Here is a 22813-nt window from a genome sequence, read left to right as displayed (position 1 = left end):
TTCTGCTGTAGCCATTCCTAGATAGTCTCTCCCCATTCTGTATGTGTGAAACTGATTGTTCCTTCCCAAGTGGAGCACTTTGCATTTGTCCTTATTAAACTTCACCCTGTTTGCCTGAGACCATTTCTCCAATTTATCCAGATCATTTTGAATTATGACCCTATCCTCCAAAGCAGTTGCAACCCCTCCCAGCTTGGTATCATCTGCAAACTTAATAAGTGTACTTTCTATGCCAATATCTAAATCATTGATGAAGACGTTGAACAGAACCAGTCCTAACACAGACCCCTGTGGAACCCCACTCGTTATACTTTTCCAGCAGGATTGAGAATCATTAAGAACTACTCTCTGGGTCCAGTTATCCAGCCAGTTATGTACCCACCTTATTGTAGCCTCATCTAAATTGTATTTGCCTAGTTTTTTTATAAGAATACCATGCGAGACCATGTCAAATGCTTTACTAAGGTCTAGGTATACCACATCTACCACTTCTCCCCTATCCACAAGGCTCGTTATCCTATCAAAGAAAGCTATCAGATTAGTTTGACGTGATTTGTTCTTTACAAATCCATGCTGGCTGTTCCCTGTCACCTTACCACCTTCCAAGTGCTTGCAGATGATTTCTTTAATTACCTGCTCCATTATCTTTCCTGGCACTGAAGTTAAGCTGACTGGCCTGTAGTTTCCTGGGTTATTCTTATTCCCCTTTTTAGGGATGGGCACTATATTTGCCCTTTTCCAGTCTTCTGGAATCTCTCCTGCCTCCCATGATTTTCCAAAGATGATAGATAAAGGCTCAGATACCTCCTCTATCAGCTCCTTGAGTATTCTAGGATGCATTTCATCAGGCCCTGGTGACTTGCAGACATCTAATTTTCCTAAGTGATTTTTAACTCATTCTTTTTTTATTTCAACTTCTAACCCTACCCCTTTCCCACTAGCATTCACTGTATTGGGCATTCCTTCATCAGACTTCTCAGTGAAGACTGAAACAAAGAAGTCATTAAGCACCTCTGCCACTTCCAAGTGCCCTGTTACTGTTTCTCCCACCTCACTGAGCAATGGCCCTACCCTGTCCCTGGTCTTCCTCTTGTTCTAATATATTTATAAAAAGCCTTCTTGTTTCTTATCATGGCATCTCTGATGGCATTCATGCCTATTTTGTTTTTCTAATGCCCACTTTATCTTATGCAAGTTCATAACGGTTTTGACATCTTTTATCTATATTTTTAACCTCACTTCTCTTGAGGGTCGCCATTACTAATTCGTTTATCACCCACTGTATCAATTAGATGGAATTTGCCGTGGTGTTGTAGGCACATTAGTTCCATGATATTAGAGGGATGAAGTAGGTGAGGTAATATCTTTTGTTGGACCAGCTTCTGTTGCTGAAAGAGGCAGACTTTTGGTCTTATTAAGAGCTCTTCTTCGGGTGTGGCAAAGGTGCTCAGATCTGACCTGCGCTACAGACCTATATCTATATAGCTATGTTGTTCAGGGGTGTGAAAATCCATACTTTCATACACCCAAGCAACATAATTATAGCAGTTTAACCCCCATGGACATGGCACAATGATGGTAGGGAGATGGCATCTGAAGGTATGTCTACACTATGACACTGAGTTGAATTTGTTAAGATCAATTTTCTAGCACCTGATTTTGTAAAGATGAGGGTTCACGTCCACACTTGCACGTAAAGGCTAGAGCTACACTTGGGAACAAAGTTGATCCCAGATAGGCAATTCTAGCTATGCCATTAGCATAGCTAGATTTGACATATCAGAATCGACTTTCTGCCCTAGAGTGGAGTATCAGGGTTGACAGCCAAGCCCAGAGAGAGAGATTTTGCCCATCTGCACACACGTGGCAAAAATCCAACCGGAAGATCAACCGCAGCACAGTGATCTTTGGGTAAGTATAGGCATACCCTATGGAAGTTGGGGGAGGGGGAGGTGTCTCTCAATGGTTAGAGCATTGGCCTTGTAAACCCTGGGTTGTGAATTCAGCCCTTAAGGGGGCCTTTCAGGATTCTGCTGCAGGCTAGAGTAAAATATATATATGTGTGTGAGGGATGATGATAGGTCCTGCTGTGAGTGCAGGGGACTGGACTTGATGCCCTCATGATCCCTTCCAGTTCTATGATATATGTTGATGGCGTATATCCCCATTAGGGTCACCAGCTTTGACTTTGTCAACAATGCATTGTGGGTACCTGTCACACAGGTGTTTGTAGAATCTCCTTCACTGGAGATACTAAAGAGCTGGTTAGATAAATATCTAGCAGGGGTGATACAGAAAGTACTTGGTCCTGCCCTGAGGGCAGGGGATTAGACTTGACATCTTGAGGTCTCTTCCAGTTTTAGTATTCTATGATTCTTTGATCATATAGTAACTTAATGCTCTTTCCCCTGCTTCCTCTGGGTTGCAGTAGCAATCGACTTGGAATAACAAACAATGATAAGGAAGGGATGCTGACTTCATGTGGGCACAAGGCTGGTTGGAGTGCTGCACTGCTCTGTGGTGCCATCACACCAGACTACTTACTAGTGTCTTGATGTGGAAATGTGTTCTACTGAGGAGGTCGAATAAGGCAAAAACCTCCTGAGAGGAGTACCAGCCTAAGAGCTTTATGGAAATGTGCCAGGAGGGTTGGTGCTCTGTCCCCAGACATGTTAACAAGTTGTTCTGGGGGCCTCAGGCTGTGCAGGTACAGTGCCAGTCACAGATCACACCCCATTGCCTTAACCCACTTGGAGCATAATTACAAATGAGAACTCATCAGAGGCGGCCTCCCTGCCCCCAGGGTCCAGTTGGAAAACGTCCTGGGAGGAGGGGTTAAGATCCAAAGTTAAAAAATGTTACTGGCCACTGGCAAGATCAGCTGCGTCATTCACCTGCTGACTGTTGTCGTCCTTGTCTTTCTTGCTGTTGCCAGAGACTACCTGAGGAGTCACCTCAGAGATAGTCCCAGACCATTTGGGAATGGTGATGGATATCCCCCCTAGAATTGTATGCTGGTGACTTGGTGCTCCTAGAAGCAGCATGTTTGTGGCGATAACTCAGAATGTCCATTTGCTTCCTTTGTCTTCTGGTACACATGCCTGAGCGCCTTTATTTTTATGCAGCACTGCTAGGCATCCCTGGTGTATCCTTCTTCCACCATGCCCTCTGAGATCTTGGTATAGATATCTGCATTTCTTTTGCTGCTTCATAGTTCTACCAGCAGAGCTTCATCCCCTGCACATGGCAAAAAAATTACTGGATCTCTTGCATGCTGGAGCTTGTGTGTGACCCTGGGAATTGATGGCCACATGTGCTACTGAGGTGTGCTGCCTTGTCTGCTCGTCATGCTGACCAAATAGGAAATGAAATCCAAACTTTTCCCAGACTGTTTCCTGCAACCAGGAGAGCAGTGGAGCTTATAGTAGTGGCCAGAGTGTTCACTTTGGGGCACTGTGGGACACCTCCAGGAGGCCAAAAATGTCAAATTTCACAATGCTCTGTCTGCACTACCCTAAAGTTGACCACACAAGATCAATTTTGACATTACTCCTTGTAAGAGTCAGGAGTAGAAAATCAACCATAGGAGCTCTTAAAGTCAGTGGAACAGACCCTGTGGTGTGGACTGATTGCTTAGGAAATTGACCTGAGTCACCTAAACTTGACCTAATCTCTCACCATAGACCAGACCTGGTTTTCCTCTTAGTCCTGCTTCCCATGGACCCTGCCTACCAGCTCCCTAAGTTTTCTAACATCTGTCTCGTTGAAATCCATTTTCTTTATTTTGCAGTTCTTAGAATCATGGATTTGATATTTTTAAGTCACTTTCACCCAAGCTACTATCTACTTTCAAATTGTCAATCACATTCTCCCTATTTGTTAAAATTAAATCTAGAACAGCCTTCACCCTAATGTCTTTGGTCAGCTTTTGAAATAAAAACCTGTTTCCGTTAAATTCCAGGAATTTGTTAGACGATCTGTCCTGCTGTGTTATTGTGCTAATAGATATTCAGATAGTTGAAGTCTTGCATCACCACAAGCTCCTGTGCTTTGTATGATTTGTTAGTTGTTTAGAAAAAGCCTCATCTACCCCTTCTTCCTGGTTAGGTGCTCTGAAATAGACCCCTATCATGACATTGCCTTTTTTTTAATCCCTTTTAACCTTACCCAAAGACTCTCAACTAGTCTGTTTTCTGCATCCATCTCAACCTCATTAAAATGTATACGCTTGGACTATGTGAGAGAACACCTCCTCCCCTTCTCCCCTCACATGATGCAGGTTCTCAATCTCATTGTTCTTGGGGCATCCCAGTAAATTATCAGCTTCTTATTCAACTGAAGTGGGGAACAGCAGGAAAAGAAAAGGAGAGAGGTGTTTCTGGGGAGAGGAGATAGCAGTCTGACTTATCCTAAGGCAGGGGAAGGAGGACATCCTAAATATCTGCCCCTGGCACTGCTTTGTATAGCAGTCTCTCCTGAAGAAGTTCACTCTGCCTGCCTGCCTGCCTATGATTCTTTGATTCCCTCTGCATTCTCCCACAACCTTCTCAACTTCTAGGAAGGCATCATGAAAAATGTCAAGCAATGCAACAGTTTCTTGCTTCACCCCCCATGACAGCAGTGTGCCTGTGGCTATTTTCCCAGTGCAGGGCACAACAGGAGCAGTCCAATCATAGCTGAGTCATGGTAGTACTTGGAAGACACACTGACCCCAGTGCCCCTGCTAAAATGTTAATTGCTAAATGGGGTGCCCCTCTTGCCCCTCCTTGTTCCTTTGAGTGGTCCAACCCCTTCAACCACAGGCACCAATCAACCATAAATGCAATGATTTGCTCTTTGTTCCCCGAAAGTTTCAGCACACTCTGCTGTCATATATTTCCCGGAGCTTTGAAATGGGTGGAGTGCTCTGGACAGCCATTCATGAAGTAACAAAAGAGAGAAGTAATACCCAGCTCCTGAGTTATAACCTACTGCCCTGGTTCAAAGCCTGATCAGTTATTTGAGTTTTTACCCAGTCCACCACTTCTACAGAGGAAAGTGACATGCATCAATTCTTGTTCCAGAGCTGAGGTTTTCCCCCAAGCACTTTACTTAAACCAGACTGTTTTTTGGTAAAATAACATATATCAAACAGATTTATTAACTATAGAAAGATAGATTTTAAGTGATTATAGCCGTGTCTACACTAGCTGGCTATTTTGAAGTAGCCGTGCCAACTTCGAAATAGCGCCCGCCACGTCTACACGTGCCGAGCGCTATTTCGAAGTTGAAATCAATGTAAGGGGGCGAGATGTCGAAGTCGCTATCCTCATCAGGAGATGGGAATAGCGCCCTACCAGCCAGCGGGGAAAGAGGCAGCGGGGCCCCTCCTGGATGGAGGCCGAGATCCGGGACCTGCTGGTGCTCTGGGGCGAGGAGGAGGTGCCCCAGGTAATGAGGAGCAAGAGGCGGAACGCGGATGTGTTCGCTCGGCTGGCCGAGGGCCTGGGTGCCCGGGGTCACCCTGCCCGCACTCCTGACCATGTCAGGAGTAAGGTAAAGGAGCTGCGGCAGGGGTACTCCCGGGCCCGGCACGCGGCCAGCCAATCTGGGGCTGCCCCCACCGCTTTCACTTTTACAGGGAGCTCAGGGCCATCCTGGGCCCCCGGTACACCTCCTCCCCCCCGGCCACCCTTGACACATAGGCCGACGAGCCCCAGCAGGCCCCGGAGATGGAGTCTACCCCGGAGGCCAGCCCTGCACCCCAGGGACCCCCCCAGGAGCCCACCCCGGGACACCGGAGGAGGAGGAGGGGGCCTCCAGTGATGGGGGGGGCTCCAAATCGACCTCCCCTCCTGCAGCTCCAGCAGGGCGTTCGCCCGATGGGTGTCCCCCGACCGTGGGAGCGGACCGTCAGGTATGTATCCCCCGGTGGACACCCCCGGGGTTAAGGGGCAGGGACAAGAGACATGACCAGGGCCCTCCACACACCCAGATGACCGTGGCCCCGAGGACAGCAGTGTCATGTCCCTCAGAAGAGTCCATCAGCCCCTGCCCCCCAGCAGGACAGCGCCATGCCCCATCCCTGGGGATGGGGGGAGCGGAACCTAGGGTCCCTGGTGGTGGGGGGGTTGGACACCTATCATCATCAGCAGCAGCATCTCCGGGGGACGGGGATGGGGAACCAGCAGCAGAGAGGTGGGGGAACAAGGGCCACGGGTCAGGGCCCAGACTAACAGCTGTCTCCTCTCTTCTTCCCGCCTCTGTTCCGCAGCTGCACCATCGGAGGGCCCAGAGAGCACCGGCGTGGCGTCTGTGGTCCCGGAGAGACCACCAGGGCCATCCCGCCAGGCCAGCCCCTCAGCGGAGCATGGACCAGCCCCAGGACGAGCCCAACAGCGGTGGAGCCATCTGTGGGCGTCCACGGACCCCTAGCGGCTCGCCACCCTCCGGCGTCAGCTGGAGGTGTCCAAGCGGTGCCTGCAGGTGGAGGAGCGGCGGTTCCATCTCCAGGAGCGAGCGCTGGCCTGGTGCCAGGAGGCTTGGGGGGCTTTCATGCACACCTTCGATACCATCGCAGGGCACTTGGCCCCCCCTGCCGCTCCGCCCGCCACTCCACACGCTGCTCTGCCTGCCGTCCCTCCACCATCAGCCGTCCTGGGGCCTGCCACCGAGGGGGACCATGGACCTCTGGACACCGCCTGGCCCTATCTGCCGGTTCTCCCGGCCCCCACGCAGCCTCGACCGGGCCTCCGGCTGAGACGTGGGTCGCACCCCCCTACACCAGGCGCAGGACGATAGGGGTGCATGGCTGAGAACATTGCCCCCCAAGGCCCCCTCCTTTGGACATATTCCCCCCATCTTTGTATATAGTTTTTGTTCTACCCCTGTTTTGTACCTGCCCCCCCATGTACATAGTTCCCCCCTTCTTCTTCTGTTAAAAATAATACAGGTTGCATGGTTTTGTTTAAAAAAAATTCCATTTATTGCACAGAAGTGTGGGGGGGCGGGGCGTGGGGGCAGGGAGTGTTGTGGAGGATGGGGAGGTGCAGTGGGTGGCTCACCCGCAGCTGCCTCTGCCAGTGTTCACCCCGCAGCCTGGTCAAAATGGGCCCACAGGGCCTCCCGGACCTGGATCCCCTCAGGGTCAACCTGGCGACTGGGGGCACCAGGTGGCTGGACATCGGCCTTGCCAGCCTCCACAGCCCAGTCCTGGAAGAAGGCCTCTCCCTTGCTCTCCACCAGGTTGTGGAGTGCTCTGCACGTGCCCACAACCGGGGGAATGTTGGTGAGGCCTGCATCCAGGCGGGTGAGGAGACACCGCCAGCGCCCTTTGAGGCAGCCGAAAGTGCGCTCGACCACCTGGTGCGCATGGTTCAAGCGCGTGTTGAACCGCTCCTGGCTGGCTGTGACATGGCCCTTGTAAGGGTGCATGAGCCAGGGCTGGAGGGGGTACACCGTGTCTGCAATGAGGCAGAGGGGCATGATGGTGTCCCCCACAGGGATCTCCCGCTGGGGGATGTAGGTCCCTGCCTCCAGCTGGCGGCACAGGCCCGAATTTCTGAACACCCGGGTGTCGTGGGTGCTGCCAGGCCCGCCAACATAAATGTCCAAGAGGCGGCCCCGGCTGTCCACCAAGGCCTGGAGGACCACAGAATGGTATCCCTTCCTATTGAGGAAGCGTCCTCTGCTGTGCTCCGGGGCACGGATGGGGATATGGGTCCCATCCAGAGCCCCAAAGCAATTTGGGAAGCCCAGGCTGGCAAACCCTGCAATGGCAGCATCTGGGTCCCCAAGCCGCACGAGCCTGTGGAGGAGCAGGGCATTGATTGCACGGACAACCTGCAGGGGAAGGACATGAGAGAGCACTGGTGAGGGGTGTGCAGGGTGTGTCTGGCTCCCCCTCCCCACCAGGGCTCCTCCCCGGGCTCCCCCCACATCTGTGTCCTCTTACCTCCATGAGGACAGCCCCGACGCTGGTCTTGCCCACGCCGAACTGCTGCCATACGGATTGGTAGCTGTCTGGAGTGGCCAGCTTCCAGACAGCGATGCCGACCTGTTTCTCTACAATGAGGGCACGTTGCATGGGGCTGTCCTGGTGCCGTAAGGCAGGGATGAGCCACTGGCAGAGCTCCAAGAATGTCTGCTGGCTCATTCGGAAGTTCCGGAGCCAGCAGTCGTTGTCCCACTGGCCGAGCACCAGCTGCTCCCACCAGTCCGTGCTCGTGGGGTGTCTCCACAGCTGGCGGCATATGCGGGGTGGGGGGGGGCGGCGCTGGGAGGGCAGCAAGGTCTGGGGCTGCTTCCTCATCCCCCGAGGACAGCTCATCTTCCTCAAATAAAAGATGGTCAGCTGCCTGCTGCATGGCACTGAGCAGGGCAACCACTGCTCCTCCAGGGGCGGGTGTGTGGGCCTCTGGCGGCGGCTGCTGCTGCTGCTGCTGCTGCTGCTGCTGCTGCTGCTGCTGCTGCTGGGGGTCCATGTTGCTTACACGGGGTGTGCGTGCTTGTGGCTCTGCAGACCACGTGCTGTGCAGGCTGTGTGTGTCTTGGAGGGGCCCTTTAAGGGAGTGGCTTGCTGTTGCCCTGGAAGTGCTAGTCTGCCCTGTGACCCTGTCTGCAGCTGTTCCTGGCACCCTTATTTCAATTTGGGCTGCTTTGGTGCGTAGACGCTCCCCTGCAGCGCCTACTTCGACGTAGTGCTGTCCAACGTGGATGTCGAACGCCGACGGCACCAGCCCTGGAGGATGTGTAGACGCTATTTGTCGAAATAGCTTATTTTGATTTCACTACATCGAAATAAGCTATTTCGATGTAGCATCCCAGTGTAGACATAGCTTATAAGTGATACAGAAAAACAGACCAGTGAAGATATACGTAGGTCAGTGGACAGAGGGGATGTACAAGTGGAAGTGGTCCCTGGCATCCTGGACATTCCAGCCCCTGATCTCTATTTGAGAGCTGGGAAGTAAGTGAACCTAAGCCCACCCACTGCTCAGGCCCCTCCCCCAGCCTAGTAGGAGGAGCTACTGGACCCAGGCCTCAACTGATTACTTGGGATAACGGATGAAAAAAGGGGGTGGGAGTGCAGGTCAGAGGTTCAAAATGAGGGAACTAGAGGACGTTGCCGAGCAGAGAGCCCCGACAGCACCCATTGTCCTTGAAACTGTCTAGGGAGCCAGTGGCTGCTGCCCAGAGGAACTCTGCCTGGATGCGTGACAGGAGGGAGGAGGGGAAATAGGCCACACAGACACAGAGTACCCCCTCTTCATGCAAAGGCCTGTGCCAGTAGGAGGGACTCTTGCAAGAGATCCATCATTCCTATATCCAGAAGAAGTACCCACATCCCTTGCCGTGCCCACTCTCAGTAGGTATGAGAGGGTTATAAGGCCATAAAACAGGCTAACTTACAATGCACCTAGAGTGGTTACTGAGGCAGTGATTGATAACATTTATCTCACAGGCCTGTGGAAGGCTTAGTGGGTTTCCTTAGAGTAGACCTATTGAGGAGAACTCATGTAGTTGGTATAATCTGGAGTGATTTGCTGGGATGATACATTCTTGGCAGGGGTGAGGATGTAAGCAGAACCTAGTGGAATGCTTCCCTGACAGCTAACTAGAAGGGGGCAGAGAGCCTGGATATGTCTATGGAAATACAGTTTGCTCCCGTTTTGCTTAGATTTGCTTGATATTCAGCAAATGGAGTGATATTTTGCTCATTGTTATCCACTTAATCTGTGACCCAATGCCAGCTGTATTTGTTTAAACGCAGGGATAGATGAAATATGGTTACCAATGTTTGTGATTATTGTATCAGAGGGGTAGCTGTGTTAGTCAGTATCTGCAAAAACAATGAGAAGTTCTGTGGCATCTTATAGACAAACAGATTTTTCTGAGCATAAGCTTTCATAGGCAAAGACCTACTTTGTCAGATGCATGTGTTGTCAACATGCATCTGACAAAGTAGGTCTTTCCTCACAAAAGCTTATGCTCCAAAAATCTGTTAGTCTGTAAGGTGCCACAGGACTTCTCGTAATTTTTGTGAGAATACAGAAATACAGGACTTAATTTGTTCCAAAGGAAAGGTCCGGCAGAGTGGATGGTGAGCGGCCATTGGAGCCAGTAAGGTGCCTCTTCAACTCACCATTACCACCCCCAGCCCAGAGCGGGAGATGACTTCTTCCGATGCACCTATAGGAAACTAGCCACTTTATTCTGAAAATATCTTTATTGTTTAAGTCAACTTGCCATAATCATCTGGCCAAATAGCCACATGCGGCTAGCAGCTAGCATGTTGGACAACACAACCCTAGATGCTGACTGCTTCAGGCTCCACCGGGCAGAAGGATTACACAATGGAGGCTTGTTCTCAGCAGAGGTAAATGGGAGTCCCTATGCCATGTTCTTACTCCACTCCTCAGCAGTCAATGGGGCCTAGATTGGTTAGGGCTCCTCTTCTCCCCCACAGAGATGACAACACTCTAGGAGAGAAGTGCATGAGAAGGCAATCTTGCTAAAGCATCCAGCATGTCATGTTTACATGAATACTGTTGCTCACATCTCAAATGCTCCCACCTGAGGCCATACCTTCTTTTCAAAGCACCTTCCATTTCAAGGATACACTGATAACTTTACCTCTGCACATTTAGAACCCCTGGAAGTCAAGGAAAGTTAAACACAGACTTAAAGATAGATACGTATGTAAGTGCTTTCTAGAAAGAGGATTCATTCTGTATAACTGTATTCTGTATTCATTTTGTCAATTACTTCTTGTCTGATTCAGATTAAGTCACCTCTCCTTTCCCCAGGGCAGAGGAACAAGTGAATGTACCAGGAGCAGCGAGTATCTGGAGCAGAAAAAGTTAGTTCTAAGGTTACACATGCTGGCAGCAGTGTATTCATCAGCTAGTGTTTACTTACCTTGAAGGAGGGCTTCCACCCTATCTGCAGCAAAGAAAGATATTAGCTGAGTTACACTTTGAATTTTTAAAAATTCTCATAAAATGACTCAACAAAAGAACCAAGCCATTTTAAGCATAAAATAAATTAAATCTGTAACAAAGTAATTCCTCTAAAGAAAATAAATCAATGTCACTATGCTTATATGATACAACTAAGTCTACTATGTGTGATTGGTAGTTTGCTGCTCTCATGTTAACAGTTTAGTTCAGTGAACGTGGGATGCTTAGATTTTCAACTCAGGGCTGAATTTCTCTGCCATCATTTTCTAGCACAACAGAGAACTGGCTGTGTGTAATACAGGACTGATCCAACCTTCACTGACGTCACTGGCAAAACTACAATGAACAGTAAGAACAGGAGCAACCACTAAGAGATAACTTGTTAGTGATAAAATTACATAGACAAGTTTCTAGATGAAATAAACAGGTGCCCTGGAAAGTCCATAAATTTTGAGGTGACTTTTAGTTAATTACAAGAACAGAAAGATGCACTGTTGTGAGTATCACCAGGAAATTAAGGACTGGGTTACTTTTGCATTTATGAGTTGCAATCTCTGAGCTTGTCTCATGTAGGTTAATATATTAAAACCAGAATTATCTGCAGTGAGCAGATAAATGTCAATAATGAACACTGGAGGAAGAAATTATATTTCATAGGAAAAGTGTCAAAAATATTTGCAAAACATTTATTGACCATTTCATGCCAGCAATATGGATTTGATAATGCATCTACAATAGTTTTATATGTGGCTAAAATTAACCAAACAATTTTGTTTTGAACCAATTTAAAATAATCTTCAGGGTTTAAGTGAAGCCAGGGATAAAAAATAAGTCTGACAAACTCTCATGAAGTCAAACCGGGCAAACAAGCTTATTTAGAGACACCTTTCCAGCTAATCCTTGAGACCCAGTTGATTTCTCAATAATAGGGTTTTGTTTTTTCTTCCTGCCACTGATTAAACTGTATAAAGAGCTCAATTAGTGTTGCACACTAAAGAGCCAAAGATAGATTTCACAGACACCTTACTTATCTGCTAACACTTTTATCTTTGTTTGGTGTACTCTCTTTTTGTATCTGCATGCACAAATCCAAACAGAAGAGAATACCTACAACATAGCCTTATGGGTGAGTTTTGGCAGTCAGTGCTTTGAGGCATAGCACGTCCTGTCTCGCCACAGGCGCAGGCAAGGAACTCTCAGGGAGATGAAACAGGAGAAGAAATTCATACGAAGTGATGTTAACATGAGGGTGGGGTCAATAACTGAACTTAATGGGGCTCCCAGATTCAGTTCAGTAGCCAATGATTGACAGGTGAGTTGGCTATTCCTGACAAGACATCCAAGTTTCTATTAAAGGGGAAGCGTTAGCAAATGTCTTGACGCAGCACCTCATGTCTTCAGTAAAATGCACGTTCTTTGCCTGGTTTCAATGCCTGCCTTTCCCAGAACCAGGGTCTGATGTAAGAGCACAGGCAGCGTAGGGACCTCAGTTACTGTGATTCCAGTCTCTCCCTGCAGTGTTGCTGTGCAGAGGAGTTCCTTTTGCTCCAGCTGAAACCTCCACAAATCCGTATTCATTGCAGCATGTCCGGCACTGACAGGCCTTGGGGTGAAGGGGGCCTGCGGAAGCTGTTGAAGCTGTATCGCACGGAGATCTCAATGGCAGTGGACGATGTTTTCCCATTGCTTCATGGACTAGCTGATCATGATGTTGTGACAGAGGAGATGTTCCAGGTGAGAAGAGCACAGGACCTGCATACAGCATTGCTCATGAGGGAAGTGCATTTTCTGTGAGCGTTTGACCCTGCAATTGTTTGAATATGCATGCCTCTCAAGATGGGAAAAGGGGCAGCTTCAAGGCATGGAGAACTGTAAAGGGAATGGTCAATGACTTTTCAGGGATGGGTGGAGGGATGGGGGTAAGTGTTGTATTTTAACATCTTTGGGGTTATGGCTACATTTCTTTAGGGCTGTGCAGTGATTTTACACCACTCTGTATGTACACATGTACATAAGTATATTCCAAGATTTTCAAGAAGCTAGTAATTTTGGGTGTCCAATTAGAATCAACTTGAAGGGGCAGGAATTTCAGAAAGTGTGGGGTACTACTACCTGAAAGTAAAGCTGAGCGCCCCAAACTACTGGGTGCTTTTTTAAAGCTTGAATTGCTTTCTAGGTGTGTGTCTTGAAAAGGAATTTGCATTTGCATTGAGGTCTGATAGATGTATTTTCTTGGACTGTATCTGACACTACAATCCTCTTCCCAGCTTCACAGCTAGCTGGAAATCTCTTCAAGAAGGATGATTATGGTAATCCAGGCTAGTGCAGGCAATGTGGAACCCCAAGAGTAGACCTGTGGAATGATATATATGAAACGGAATAATAGTAAAGCTGCACAGTGAGTTGTATGTGAGGATCAAAGTTGAAAAGGAGGAGAAACAATTTCAGAATGCATGCTGCACAGCTGTTCTTCCCCTTTTTCAGCTGCCTTTCCCTTGGGGTGGAGATTGTAGACTCTTATGTTGGGGCAGTTTTTTTGGGAGAGTTTTCGCAGAAATCAGCAGAATCTGCATGGCTGCTGGACTCCATCTGAGTCATTAGGTGGGGCTAATAATTATTACTATTTATATTCTTACCAGCACCCTCTTCTGTCTGGAATGGGATATTGCAAGGAGTGGCTTCTCCATCACCAGGGAGGGAACAGAGCATTGAGTACTCAGTGTGTTTGTTGTATTTCTGTCTTGTTTGGTTTCGATAGTTTCTTGATAGGAGCACCAGGAGCCCCTATATAGGGTGACCATATGTGCCTATGCCAAATACAGGACACGTGTTAAAATTGCTCAGAATTAAGGGAGTTCAACGGCTATCAGTTGGAATTATGCAGCTCAAGCGTTCAAAATAACATTATGTTGACTGAGTTCCCTTAAAAAGACATACTGCATTACTATACTGAAAAGAGGCAAAACAAAATATGCTTACAATTAAGTGGTTACTGCTCTTTAGAGCTGTGTCTACACGTGCACGCTACTTCGAAGTAGTGGCACTAACTTTGAAATAGCATCCGTCGCGGCTACACGCGTCGGGTGCTATTTCGAAGTTAACTTCGACGTTAGGCGGCAAGACGTCGAAGTCGCTAACCTCATGAGGGGATCGGAATAGCGCCCTACTTCGACGTTCAACGTCGAAGTAGGGACCGTGTAGACGATCCGCGTCCCGCAACGTCGAAATTGTGGGGTCCGCCATGGCAGCCATCAGCTGGGGAGTTGAGAGACGCTGTCTCTCCAGCCCGTGCGGGGCTCTATGGTCACCGTGTGCAGCAGTCCTTAGCCCAGGGCTTCTGGCTGCTGCTGCTGCAGCGGGGGATTCATGCTGCATGCACAGGGTCTGCAACTCGTTGTCGGCTCTGTGTATCTTGTGCTGTTTAGTGCAAGTGTGTCTGGGAGGAGCCCTTTAAGGGAGCGGCTGGCTGTTGAGTCCGCCCTGTGACCCTGTCTGCAGCTGTGCCTGGCACCCTTATTTCGATGTGTGCTACTGTGGCATGTAGACGTTCCCTCGCTGCGCCTATTTCGATGTGGTGCTGCGCAACGTCGATGTTGAACATCGACGTTGCCAGCCCTGGAGGACGTGTAGACATTATTCATCAAAACAGCCTATTTCGATGTCGCCACATCGAAATAGGCTACTTCGATGTAGGCTTCACGTGTAGACGTAGCCTAGAAGTGCCTGTCTTGTCCTCATCTTGCTGTCTTCCATAGCGTGTCCTGGTAGTGTCAGGGTTGGTAGTGTGAGGCAGAGCTGCAGGAGCCAAGGCAGGGCACTGTGTGTGTGTGGAGAGGAGGACGGGTGTGCGGGCAAGATGCAAGACTGTGGGCAGGGGCTGGGTGTTTGTGGGGGGAACACAGGAGTCAGGGTATCAAAACAAAAAGCAGTCAGGTAGCACTTTAAAGACTAGCAAAATAGTTTATTAGGTGAGCTTTCGCGGGACAGACCCACTTCTTCAGACCATAGCCAGACCAGAACAGAACAGTGTCTGTTCTGGTCTGGCTATGGTCTGAAGAAGTGGGTCTGTCCCACAAAAACTCACCTAATAAACTATTTTGCTAGTCTTTAAAGTGCTACTTGACTGCTTTTTGTTTTGATAGTGTATAGACTAGCACAGCTTCCTCTCTGTTACGAGTCAGGGTATGTGTGGCAGAGGGCAGGGACGGGGGTGGTAGAGTGGTTGGGAGCCCTGGGGCCAGTTGCCTTCTTTATCTGCTGCAACAGGGGAGCTGTAGGCCATCTGCATCAGGGCACTGCTGCTAGGAAACCAGCAGCTGTGTGAAAGACCCCCTGGCTTTTTCCCAGGTGCTGCTGGCAGTAGCATGCCTGGGACAGATATTGGCTACCCCGTACACAGACTTTTTTTAAAGAGCCCATCCCAGCTGTCTCTTTATTCACCTGGTGATCTACACACATATGTGCATGAAAATGTTACTTTCCATTTGCCAGCTGCAATGTTTCATGAAAATCAAAGTAACTACAACTGTAATTTTTACTGTAGTCATGTCAAGATGCCTTAGTCAGGGATTAAGTAACTTTGTACAAGGTGCTGTATCTTTTGTCATATTTTTTGGTTTATTGATTAGAATTTCCAACATCTGAATTAAAATGAAAGAATACACAATACACACTTCAGAAGACCAGGGAAAACATCAAGTAGAGAAATGCAGGAAGGTAATTTGCCATTTACAAAAGCAGAAAACAATCAACAAAATGAGATCAAAGAAACAAAACACACAGGAAAAGTGCCATTGTTCAGAGAGCAAGCTATGAAATAAGATGAGGTTGGTGCTTATAAAAGGTTCAGAATAGATGCAATAAAGCAGCATAGACCATCTCCTCTTTAGCACTTCTGTGAATTGCAGAAGTCAAGGAAAACTCTGCTTGCCATATACTAAAGTCTCTGGGACACCATTCACCTAAAAAGAACTGTGTTTTACTGGAAACAATGTAAGGACACAGAATCTTACCATGCTTAAGATCTAGCCATGTAAATTTTGTTACTGAGCTAAAGGGGAGGAGGAACACAGCACTACCCAACCCTGTCTTTCCCGTAGTATCTTATTGGAAGAGCTTAGAACTTCAGACCCTCCAAAGGTGGAAGGTTAGTACCACTGGTGTCCAGTGAAGTAGGAGAATAAGCAGCTTGCAACACATAATCAAAGCAAGGAAAACCTAAACATAAGACAAAAGACCATGGTGAAGATCACATCACTGACAGTGGAGGCAGGAATTGATGTCTCTAAATCAGTGGTGGGGAACTCCTGGACCCTGGTCCAGCTCTGATCTGTGGCTTGTCTGGCTCTGGACCTCAAGGCTCAGGGCTCCCCTCCACAGCATCCAGCCTGTGGCAGTGGAGCATTTGGAGCCCTGTGCCTCATGGCTGTGATCAGGTAAGCCAGGGGCGGGGGGCAGAAAGTGCATCCAGGGGTGCTGCAAAGGTAAGCTGCACCCCTGTCACTGAAACCCCACACCCCAAACGGCTCCTCCCACCCCCTTCCTGCATCCTCCCTCCCAGACACCCTCCCCACCGACCCCTCCTTTTCAGACCCTTCACCCCCTCCTGCACCTCTCTCTCACCCAGACACCCCACCTGTACCCTGCTCCTGTGCCCCTCTCTCCCAGACCCCTCACCCACACCCTAACCTCTCCCTTCCAGACCCACACCACAAATCCTCCTGCACCCTTCCTCTCACCTAGTCCCACATGCCAGCCTGCTCCTGCACCCACTTCCACCCAGATCCTCACCCACTCCTACACCACCCTCCTGCCCAGATCCCCCACTCACAGCTCACTCATGCACCACACTCCAGCCCAGATCACCCATTCTCAGCCCACTCCTGCACCCTCCTCACTCCCAGGCCCACACAATTCCCAGCCTGTCTCTGCATCCTCCCACCTCCCAGACCTCATAGCCCATAGTTGGAGACCACAGAAGTGAGGTGTGTCTCACTTTTGTGCCCTCCTACTTGTCTACAGATCAGTGGCCCCCAACTCAAAAAAGGTTCCCCACCCCTGCTCTAAACAGTAGGTCCCTGCTGTTTGAAGAGCCAGCCCTATCACCTTCCCCAGGAAGCTCCTGAAACTGCAGCTTCATGGTGTTTCAAGAGCCACCCAGCTCATTCTCCAGTAGTCCCAGGCAGCTCTTTATCACCATTTCTCCAGCCACCTCTCTGCTGTTTAAAGAGCCTGCTCCTCCCATTTTCCAGCCATCCCAGGCAGTGCTTTAAACAGCAGATCAATATATGGGACAATTTGCCTGTTGTTTTGTTTTGTTTAGCCAGGACACAATCCAGGAAGCTGAAATAAGGGACTGTCCTTTTGGCTGGAATAAATGAAGTCAAAAGTGTGATAATGGCAGGAAGACATGCACACAAATAAAGGGGTGAAATAGCCTGTGAAAGAATATGGAGCTGATTGAACGAAACCAAAAATGGCGAAGTCAAGTAATTATAAAGCTGACCTCCTAACTATAGAAACTCAGTCTTGATTATTAGATTTAGGTCCAGTCAGATGGCAGGTCTGACACAATTTTGCCCTTAACAGAGTTTTTTTAGGAAGTTAGTATCAGAGGGGTAGCCAAGTTAGTCTGTGTCTTCAAAAACAGCAAGAAGTCCTGTGGCATCTTGTAGACTAACAGATATTTTGGAGCATAAGCTTTTGTGGGCAAACACCACTTCGTCTTTGCCCGTGAAACCTTATGCTCCCAAATATCTGATAGTCTATAAGGTGTGACAGGAATTCTTGTTGTTTTTAGCAAGTTGTGGTTGTTAATGGAACTTTGTAAGTTACCTTAATGTACTTTATGGGGTCTTTTCAGTTAAAGTCCTTTACTTTCATATTTACAATTGACATCTTTCTGCCCTTCCTTCAGTGTTTTCATGACTCACCATACCCCACCTCTTACTGTACAATAACTATGACTGTGCCATCAGCTCCAGGTAATATGCTTCCATATCTCAGGCTATTTGTCAAGCATTGTTGTCGCCCCACTGTCAGCTCCATCCTAGAATCTCAAACCCCACAGCACAGTTTACCTTAGTTCTCCTTTTCATGCTCGTGGTCTTTCAGCTTTTCTGTAATGGCTGACTAAAGCATCAATTCATGCACACCCAGGCAGCATAGGGCATGGAGGGGAGATTGCCAGCTGCTGTAACCATAGCTCCCTTTTTGCCCTGAGCCTACATTACACAGCGTGTGTGCAGCACAGCTGGGAGAACAGGAGGGATGCTTTTGGGAGCTGCATTTGTTTATGCTGCCTTTTTGTTTGTGAAGGAAACACTGAGTCTGAAGGAGCAGAAGGGTTCTCACAAGGCTTTCCATGCCATGCTGACATGGCTTCTGAGTCAGGACTCATCCTCCATCCAGGACTTCTGGAAGGTCCTTTTCAAGGATTACAACTTGGAGAGATACTCCAAACTCCAGCCTATTCGGAGCAGCTTTCCCAAAGGTAGGAAGGTGTTCAAAGGGATGATGGAAAGAACAATTTTTTACTTTGCAGCCCTCTGCTCCAAGAGGTTTCCTTAGAGAGCACATCCTGCTGCTCTTTAGGAGCCAAGACCTTTGCCTCTTATCCTCCCATTCCAACACTAGGAGAGATGCAGCTGGCAGCCATCAAAGTGTAAGGTAAGAAGGGATAGTGGGGCACAGGTTGCAGGGGAAGCAAGCCTGATTGTCACCCAGGAGTGAATCTGCACCAGATCACTGGGGACACAAAGATATCTTGAGCCTCAGCAAAACACCCCACAATCTTAAATATCCCTGCCCCTCATGCCAAGCTCTCTGATGTGGTTCTTTCCAGATATGGATCTCAACAGACAGCGCCGTGGGAGGAAACCACCCCCCAGCCCCAAAGTCTTGGCACAGCAGAAGCAGCAGTCAAAGAGGAAAGCCTCAGAGGAAAGGGACTCGCCCCTGCCAGCTCAACCCTTGCTGAAATGCAGCTTGAACCCTGGTACAGAATACTTGAACCCTCCCAGGCTTGCTGCTGTGCCATGCTGGTGTACAGCCTCCCAGAACCATGAAGCACAGCCTTCACCAGGCCCTTCTTATGGTCACAATCACCCCAGGTCTTGGGGCAATGAAGAGAATCTGTCCTGCTTTAGGCTTTCAAGCAGTTTTTCCCACTTGGGTTTGGGTCCAAGAGCTCCTATCTTGGTTTCTTGTTGATCTCCAGTAGCTCCCCGACCCCTCACCTGCTATCTAAATAGCATACGGAAAAGAGGTCTGTGTTCTACTGAGCAGCCAGGCAAGAGACAAGATCAAAGTCCAAGCTAGGGGCAGGCGGGGAATAGGGAAGGAAGGTGTGGAGAACACAGAAATGAAAAAGGAAGTGGAAAGAATGGAGGAGAATCAGGGTGACTCAAAGGAGGTATGGAAGTAAAGGCAGAAGAGAGGAAAAAAGAATGAAGATGGAGACTTTGAAGAACAGAGACAGAGGAGAGAAAGGAATGCTGAAAGGAGTAAACATAAAATAGAGAGAAAGAAGGAGAGGGAAAAATGGTAGATGGAAGGAGAGAGAAAGAAAAGTTGGAGAAGATGTAAGAAAAGTCATAATGGCTGTTTTTCTAAAAAGGACTCTAGGAATTTTTTGGGGGCATGTCTCTGACTTGTGTTACATAGGAGATCACAGTGGTCCTTTGTGGCTTTGAAATATGTATATCTTTAAAGTTCCTATAAATACATAAAATGCATTGTCTCTTATCTATGGCCTTTGGATGTCAGCAGAGTTTCTAAAGCTCCAGAGGTGTGCACTATGACTGCATGTGCAAGGAAGAATGTAACCACTCCCAGTAAGGACATCCCATTGCTGATGTAGTTTCTCTTATACCTAAGTGGGTGTAATCCAATCACTAATAAGCCAGTTCTGGTTGCTCGTATTGGAGCATTCACCATCCCTGGCTACTTCTGTTTTCTGCAAGTTCTCCATTGTCTGTTCAGGTAGTGACTTAAGGGCTCTGTCCAATAATATCCAAAGCGAACCTTTTTCCCTAACACATATTGAAACCTCACAGGGACCATCCTGAAGGCAAAAGCTGTAAAGAAACCAGAAGGTGTAGAGATCCAGCGTTTCCCTCTGGGCAATGGTGAGTGATGTGTCTTTCCCCATCAGTAAGGTTACGTCTCATTTCTGTAGCCATTATGTCGTTAGCATTATGCAACAATGAACAGGCTAAAGCCAGTTCTGAACTGAGTGCCACTGGGCCTCCTTTGCATGGGAAGAGAATTCATCCTGCAGAGCCATGCACCTGGAGGATGCTTCTGGGTAGGCACATCCCATACACAACATTAGCTTAAGGAAAATGTCTTGGAGAAAAAGCAGCTCCCAGAATCAGGTGACAAATGCAGCACAACACAAGTTCCTCAAGGAGGCAGCATGCTATTGTAAACAGGCAGGAAGGCTTCAGCAGGTAAAGGGAGAATTCTTAAAGTTTGTGAATCTAAAGAACTAGTAGCAATGGCTTAAAACAAATTAGTATGGCCATTAACTGCATAACCTTCCTGTCACACCTGTATTACCTCTACCAATGCACCTTACTCCCAACTTTGTGCACGCCCTACTCCAGAGCTGGGCTTGGCTGGGGTGCAAAGATTCTCAGTCCTGCTCTGTGACTGTGATGTGTGATGGTTTGGTGATATGGTCAGTGATTTACTAAGGCCTAGACTGAGCCCTCAATCTCCTTGAAATCAAACCATGTTTAAACCCACCTCCCCAGTGCTGGTCTCAGCAGATGGGGATGCGAAGTCTGCCTCCTTCTGCCCTTCCAGGTGGGGGACCAGGTCAAAGGGACAGCCAGGGTCTTGTGATCTAATGCAGACTGCAAAGGCCTTGCCAAGAAATGTCAGTCATTGGGGTTGGCAGAACTCCTGGTTTGGGGTCATCAGTTTGTATTCAATGCCTTGCCATACTTCACACCATCGCCTCCCACTTCCACAGAGCAAATATATGCACAAAGGATTTGTTTGGTTTGTAATGATTGTTTTTAAAACCACAGGCATCCAGACTATGGCTGCCTCAGTCCAGAGGGCTGTCACTGTGTCATCCAGTGAACTACCAATGAGCTGCGGGGCTGTAGAAGGAATTCTCATCAAACAAGTGTTTGAGTCAGGTAGATATGCTAACTTTCTCAGGCCAGGAAATCGGGAACACAGGGCTGGTAGTGATTATAATGAGAAGCACAGCAGAATATCTAGAAAGTTCAAGAACAGTGCTCATGACTATGAAGTGAGCCAGTTCCATTCCAGGTTTTCTCCCTTCCCAAGGACAGACCCAGAACTCTTTCCAGGGGACAGAAATGGGTCACATTAATCAACCTGAAAGGCCCTCTGTCTTGAAACTAGAAGAAACCCAGGCAATTGCAGGTAGGGCAAGCTTTCAATGCATGCCGGCAGAGGGTCTATAGTAAGCTCGATCCTGGGGCCTGCAGGAGAGGGCAGGGTTAGCAGATCAAAACAGCCAGAGGGCTTTGGAAGTAGCATACATAAGTGAAAAGCAAGAAGTCTGGATGTCTGTGGGGAAGAGGAACAGAGACGCAGATAGGGTCAGCATTTTGGGAGGAGCTGTGATGTTAAGGGATGGGTATAGCTGTATCATAGAATTCTAGGGCTGGAAGGGACCTCAGGAGGTCATCTAGTCCAGTCCCCTGCCTAAAGCAGGTTCAAACCCAACTAAATCGTCCCAGCCATGACTATGTCAATTTGGGACTTAAAACCTGTAGGGATGGTGAGTCTACTAGCTCCCTCCATAACACATTCCAGTGCTTCAGCATCCTCCTTGTGAAATAGTTTTTCTGAATATCCAACCTACACCTCTCCTGCTATAACTTCAGACCATTCCTCCATATTCTGCCATCTGTCACCATTGAAAATAGTCTCCCTCCATCCTCTTTAGAGCCCCCTTTCAGGAAGTTGAAGGCTGCTATCAAATTGCCCTTCAGTCTTCTCTTCTGCAAACTAAATAAGCCCAAATCTCACAGCCTCTCCTCACAGATGAGGTGCTCCAGCTCCCTAATAATTTTTGTTGCCCTCAGCTGAAACTGCTCCAGTGTGTCCACATCCTTTCTATACTGGGGGCCCATAACTGGACACAGTACTCCAGATGTGGCCTCAATGGTGCCAAGGGGAATAATAACTTCTCTAGATCGGCTAGAAATGATTCTCCTAATGCACCCCAACATGCCATTAGTCTTCCCGATTATAAGAGCACACTGTTGCCTCATGTCCAGCCTGTCATCCACTGTAATCCCCAGGTCCTTTTCTGCTGCACTGCTACTTAGCCAGTTGGTCCACAGAGAGTAACCGTACTTGGGATTCTTCTGTCCCAAGTGCAGGACTCTGCACTTGTCCTTGTTGAAGCTCATTAAATTTCTTTTGGCTCAATCCTCCAATTTATCTAGATCACTGTGGACCCTATCCCTACCTTCCAATGTGTTTATCCGACCTACTAGCTTCGTGTCATCTGCAAACTTGCTGAGGGTGAAATCCATCCCCTCACTGGCCCTAGAAATGATCCTTGGGGCACTCCACGTGAAACCGACTGCCAGCCAGACACGGAGCCATTAACCACTACCCGTTGGGCCCATCCATCAAACGAATTTTCTATTCATCTTACAGTCCATGTATCCAATCCATACTTCCTTAATTTATGGGCAAGAATATTGTGGGAGACTGTATCAAAAGCTTTGCTAAAGTCAAGATATATCACATCCATTGACTTCCCCATGTCCACAGAGCCAATTACCTCATCATAGAAGCTAATCAGATTGGTCTGGCACAATGTGCTCTTGGTGAATCCATGTTGACTACTCTATCACTTTCCCCTCTTCCAAGTG

The 22813-nt window shown here is 48.3% G+C and overlaps 1 protein-coding gene across 1 annotated transcript in view; it reads left to right on the top strand.

The window, feature by feature from the left end:
- AIRE (autoimmune regulator) overlaps nucleotides 1–22813 on the top strand; it is a 57880-nt gene that overhangs the window by 12544 nt on the left and 22523 nt on the right. The window contains exons 3-7 of the mRNA XM_075004581.1: nucleotides 12459–12674; nucleotides 18258–18432; nucleotides 18784–18936; nucleotides 19997–20068; nucleotides 20978–21091. Coding sequence (XP_074860682.1) covers nucleotides 12459–12674; nucleotides 18258–18432; nucleotides 18784–18936; nucleotides 19997–20068; nucleotides 20978–21091 — 730 coding nt within the window. The remainder of the gene's footprint in view (nucleotides 1–12458; nucleotides 12675–18257; nucleotides 18433–18783; nucleotides 18937–19996; nucleotides 20069–20977; nucleotides 21092–22813) is intronic.

Source organism: Carettochelys insculpta, chromosome 10 (genome assembly GCF_033958435.1).
Source record: "Carettochelys insculpta isolate YL-2023 chromosome 10, ASM3395843v1, whole genome shotgun sequence".
Classification (NCBI taxonomy): Eukaryota; Metazoa; Chordata; order Testudines; family Carettochelyidae; genus Carettochelys; species Carettochelys insculpta.
Note: the sequence above shows the minus strand (reverse complement) of the source record. Positions and strands in the feature narration are given on the sequence as shown.